The following is a 5823-nucleotide window of genomic DNA, read 5'->3' as shown; positions in this document are numbered from 1 at the left end:
AGAGTTTGTTCACTCAGATGTTTGGGGACCAATCACTACCACGTTCATTGGTGGAAAACACTACTTCGTGACTTTTATCGAAGATCACTCTCGGAAAGTGTGGGTCTACTTTCTAAAGCATAAGTCAGAAGTATTTGAGGTTTTTAGGAGATGGAAAGTCATGTTCGAATATGAGACTGATCTGAGAATAAAGAAGCTCAGGACCGATAATGATGGTGAGTATGAAGACACCGGATTTAAGAAGTTCTGCTATGAGTACGGGATCAGAATGGAGAGAACCGTACCCGATACGCTTTAGCAAAATGGTGTAGCTGAATGGATGAACAGAATGTTAACAAAGAGAGCCAGAAGCGTTCGGATATAGTCGGGCCTACCGAAGTAGTTCTAGGCAGAAGCAGTCAATACAACAGTTTACTTGATCAACCGAGGTCCATCAGTTCCATCGAAACACAGAATACCAGAAGAGGTATGGTACGAAAAGGAGGTAAAACTCTCACATCTTTAAGTTTTCGGTTGTGTAGCTTATGTGCATATTAGTGATCAATGCTGGAATAAGCTTGATCCCAAGTCAAAGAAATACACTTTCATCGGCTATGGTGAAGATGAGTTCGGCTACCGCATTTGGGACAATAAAAATAAGAAAGTGATCCGCAGCAGAGATGTGATATTCAACGAGAAGGTGATGTACAAGGACATGCACAAGACAGATGACTCAGAGAGTGAGTCAACATTTGTAGATACAGATGATGTTCCGAGTAACCTCTCAGAGAACCCAATGCAGAAGGTCCTCAGCCAGAAGAGCCTGCTGGACAGAATAGTGAGTAGGAGCCCGACACACCAGCTCTGATATTGAGAAGATCTTCTCGGCCTCCTGTGCCCAACAGGAGATATATGAACTATCTGTGCTGACAGATGGAGAGGAGCCTGAAAGCTATAATGAAGCTTGTCAGAGTGGAGATGCGAGCAAGTGGGAGCTTGCCATGAAAGATGAGATGAAGTCTCTCATCTTAAACCAGACGTAGGAACTAGTTGAGTTGCCCACAGGTAAGAAGGCATTCCATAATAAATGGGTGTATCAAGTGAAAGAGGAACATGATGGTTTCAAAAGATATAAAGTTCGGCTAGTTGTCAAAGGGTTCTAGCAGAAGGAAGGAATTGATTACACCGATATTTTTGCTCCTGTGGTAAAGCTCAATACTATCAGGACAGTGATGAGTATTGTACCTATTGAAGATCTTCATCTCGAATAGTTGGACGTGAAGACGGTATTTCTTCACGGAGATCTAGAAGAGGAGATATACATACACCAGCCAGAAGGTTTCTCAGAAGAAAAGAAGAAGAACCTGGTGTACAGACTCAAGAAGAGTTTGTATAGCCTGAAACAAGCCTCAAGGAAGTGGTACAGGAAGTTTAACGGCTTCATGCACAAGGAAGGTTTCCAGAAATGCAACGTCGATTACTATTGCTACTTTAAAAGATATCAGTCCAGTTATATCATCTTACTGTTGTATATGTTAGTTGCAGGTGCAGATATAGAGGATATCAGGAATTTGAAGCAACAGCTGTCAAAGGAGTTTGACAAGAAGGACTTGGGTCCAGCAAAGAAGATCCTTGGAATGCAAATCACGAGCGATAAGAAGAAAGGTCTCTTGCAGTTATCTCAGACAGAGTACATCAGCCTTGTTTTGCAGAGATTCAACATGGGTGACGCTAAGCTAGTCAGCACACCCCTGGCCAGCTATTTTCACCTATCAAAGGATCAATCTCCTTAGTTAGATGAAGAGAAAAAGAGTATGACTAAGGTTCTTTACGCCTCAGCCATTGGAAGCTTGATGTACGCAATGGTCTGTACGAGACCAGACATTGGCCACGCAGTGGGAGTGGTTAGCCAGTTTATGTCGAATTCAGGAAAAGCTCATTAGGAAGCGATCAAGTGGATTCTGAGGTATCTACGAGGCACCACACAGAAATGTTTGTACTTTGGTAAGGGAGAGGTAGAAGTGCAAGGGTACGTAGATGCAAACTTTGGGAGTGAAGTCGATCACCGAAGAAGCACCACCGGCTATGTATTCACTATCGAAACTACAGTTATTAGTTGGATGCCACAGATATAGAAGATTGTCACTCTATCCACTACAGAAGCTGAGTATGTAGCAGCGACTGAAGTCAGTAAAGAGATGATATGGCTTTTAGGGTTTTTCCTTTATCCACTACAGAAGCTGAGTATGTAGCAGCGACTGAAGTCAGTAAAGAGATGATATGGCTTCAAGGTTTATTAACAGAGCTGGGATTCAAATATGAGAAGAATGCTTTGCGCAGTGATAGTCAAAGTGCAATTCACTTGGCTAAAAATTCATCATTTCATTCTAGAACGAAACACATTGGGCTTCGGTACCACTTTATCAGATCCATGTTGAAAAATGACGTGTTAAAACTAGAGAAGATTCCAGGAAATAAGAATCCAACAGATATATTAACAAAGACGGTGATCATTCAGAAACTGGGGTTGTGCATAACTTCAGTTGGCCTTCATGCATAAGTGATAAGGGCGGAGCCACACAGGAGAATGTGCTTATTGAGATAGCCTGTTGTCGACGGTTTGGTCTCCAGGTAGATTGTTGGTTTGGGTGTAGGCCAAACCTGTCAGGCGAGCTCGAGCAGGTGAGGAGCTCCTTCAGGCGAGCTTAGCGAGATCTCGTGGCGGATGTGGTCAGGCGAGGTCGACGCTGATCCGCAGGAGAACTCGAAACGGTCTGCAGGTGAGGTTTGGGCTTTGCGGGCGAGGTCGACGCAACGCAGGCGAGGGTGAGCTCGTGGATTTGCTGGCGAGCCCGAAGTTGAGCGTAGGTGAGCTCGAGAACTTTCAGGCGAGCTTCGCACAGGCTGTCGACAGCCTGTTGAGAACTCAGCGCTAGGGTTTCCCTTAAAAGGGAAACCCTGAGCCCTAGGCCTCGTTGCTTCGTCCCGTTTTCTTACTCTCTCTCTCTCTCTCTCTCTCTCTCTCTCTCTCTCTCTCTCTCTCTCTCTCTCTCTCTCTCTCTCTCTCCCTTCTCCAGCGGGGGGATTTACGAAGGGAAGCTCACAGTGAATTTAAGAAAGGGGAATTTATTTAGGGAAATTTATTAAAGAGGGGAATCAACACTGTAGCTACATTTGTATTTATTGAGAGATCTTAAGTTTGAGATCTGCTCTTGTATTGTAATTTCTTGTTGATTAATAAGAAATTAATTGTGTGTCTTCCGAGGACGTAGTCAAGTTTGCCAAACCTCGTTAAATCTTAGTGTACTTTTTTCTAATGCGTTTTTGCTGTTTTAGGGGTTTAGCGTAGCCCCGGGTAATTTCCCAACAAGTACTCCATAGTTTATCTTAACCAGCATGCTCCGTGAGTCATGATGGCCTCTGTAGACTACATCTTTTGGGGAAAAGAGAAGTGCAATTGTTTACTTTTAGTTTTTAGTTTGTGGATGTATTAATTGATAAAGTTGGTTTCTTTCTCATTCAACTCCCTGATTAGGTTCTGAGTGAACTAGACTTCTGTATTTTGCACTTCTAGTTTCAATGCAGGTGCAAGTCAGATTCTGTTTGATTCAGTTTTAATATTTTACAACTAGATGATGCAACTATATTTTATACAACTGCGGAAACAACAATTAATCAGCCTAAATTACCAGCTAACCATTGAATATCTATTTGAAAAAAATGACAAAGTATATACCACATATATACAAAAAAAATAGTGGAGGGACCACTACATAATCACAGCCATTGATTATCTAGTTGATGGTTATGATTTTTTCTTTTAGTGCAAATTAGGAATGAGTGCAATACACGGGGGTATGGTAAGTGTTAGATTTAGATTGTATCATAACCGCCTACTAAATAATCAATGCTTGATATTAAAAGTAGTGGTCTCTCCACTACTTTTTTGTAGTGGAGAGGATCCAAATCCCATACTAAGGTATTTGGATCCTCTCCACTATAAAAAAAATAGTGGAGGGACCACTACATAATCACAGCCATTGATTATCTAGTTGATGGTTATGATTTTTTCTTTTAGTGCAAATTAGGAATGAGTGTAATACACGGGGGTATGGTAAGTGTTAGATTTAGATTGTATCATAACCGCCTACTAAATAATCAATGCTTGAGATTAAAAGTAGTGGTCTCTCCACTATTTTTTTGTAGTGGAGAGGATCCAAATCTCATACTAAGGTATTCGGATCCTCTCCACTATAAAAAAAATAGTGGATGGACCACTACATAATCACAGCCATTAATTATCTAGTTGATGGTTATGATTTTTTCTTTTAGTGCAAATTAGGAATGAGTGCAATACACGGGGGTATGGTAAGTGTTAGATTTAGATTGTATCATAACCACCTACTAAATAATCAACGCTTGAGATTAAAAGTAGTGGTTTCTCCACTACTTTTTTGTAGTGGAGAGGATCCAAATCCTATACTAAGTGCTACAAATGTCTCAACACGCTCGTTATTTAGATAGATGCTATAATCAGTTCACTTGTATTCCGGAATCATAGACATCTCCAGCCTTCCACTGTTGTGGAATGTTGTTTACAGGCACCACCCAAGTCTCGTCTCCCTCATCTCCTCCACTGAGTAGCATTCTTATAGACAAAGGCCCACTGGGAGCAGAAACTACAGTCCACACTGCTCCGTGACTCCGATTCAATAACTTGCATGTTAAGTTCACAGTCTGCGTATACATACAATTAATTATCAGGCATGTCATGAAATTATTTTACGAAATAATACAATAATGTTGAAGAAGAAGGAAATATGAGAGTAGTACATACCTCGCATAACTGAACTGCGGTTATATCCTGATTTCCTTGCTGATACCATATCTGAAAGGCTAGATAGTCAGGGAAGTTGCTGCTCTCGTCAATTTTGATGGTTATGTTCTTGTTTGGGTAGCTGCAGGAAACCCTGAAAAATGTATTGAAACATGGATCAGTTTTAAATTATGGCAGTCTGTATTGATCTAGAAACTCTTAAGCACCCTTCAACAAGATTACATCTCCGAAATTATAATGAGGATCGAGTGTTATAGTTTTATACTCTATCATAAACCTGCAGGCTCAGTTTCACAACCCTTTGCTGTGTGTCATCCAGTGGAATTTGACTCCTCTAATATCATCTTATAGATTCTTCTAATGCAACAATTCTGAAGTATTGAGTTCCATAATCTTATTCTCTAACAAATATAACTAGAATGAGGTTTCGAGTTGAAGTTTACAGGGCTTCAAACAGAGTTTGTTAATCAGTCTAACCAAAAAGATATTGGCTGCAAGTTTCTATCGCCCACCTGTGGATAGTTCTTTTGTAGTTTTATTGTTGCAGATAGGCACCCTGAGTGAAAATTTTTGACTCTTTTATCCTATGAGAAAGAGAAACTAATTTTCTTATTACAAATAGACCTTATGAGGGTAGAGAGTCAAAAAAGTTTCGCTCAGGAGTCTATCTACAACAATAGAACTACCGAGGTCTATCCACAATTGGCTTTCCAATATGTGCAACTATGCTCATACACAAATTTTAAAAAATTCACTCACCTTCTGTACTCAATATTGACAGACCCAAGAGCCAAAAGTGATGTGCCTGCATCGGTTGTCTGACCCATCTGAGAGAAAGCTAGCTGACTCAGTATGAAGTCAGTATTGGCGCTTGCTCCTGAATCTGTTATCACAATTGTCACACCATTATCTGAGCAATTCTTGGCATTGGTGCACTTCACCTGTACATGTAAGATACTTGCATAAATTTATGCCGTTGTACTGTAAATAAAGAAAACATGGTGTGC

The 5823-nt window shown here is 40.7% G+C and overlaps 1 protein-coding gene across 1 annotated transcript in view; it reads right to left on the bottom strand.

Moving 5' to 3' along the window:
* LOC109837180 (expansin-like B1) overlaps positions 4399–5823 on the bottom strand; it is a 2246-nt gene continuing 821 nt past the window's right edge. Inside the window, exons 3-5 of the mRNA XM_020405310.1 lie at positions 5576–5757; positions 4817–4949; positions 4399–4716 (exon numbers count right to left, since the gene is read on the bottom strand). Of these exons, the coding sequence (XP_020260899.1) occupies positions 4513–4716; positions 4817–4949; positions 5576–5757 (519 nt within the window). The 3' untranslated portion in view covers positions 4399–4512. The remainder of the gene's footprint in view (positions 4717–4816; positions 4950–5575; positions 5758–5823) is intronic.

The sequence above is a fragment of the Asparagus officinalis genome, chromosome 4, assembly GCF_001876935.1.
Source record: "Asparagus officinalis chromosome 4, Aspof.V1, whole genome shotgun sequence".
Lineage (NCBI taxonomy): Eukaryota > Viridiplantae > Streptophyta > Magnoliopsida > Asparagales > Asparagaceae > Asparagus > Asparagus officinalis.
Note: the sequence above shows the minus strand (reverse complement) of the source record. Positions and strands in the feature narration are given on the sequence as shown.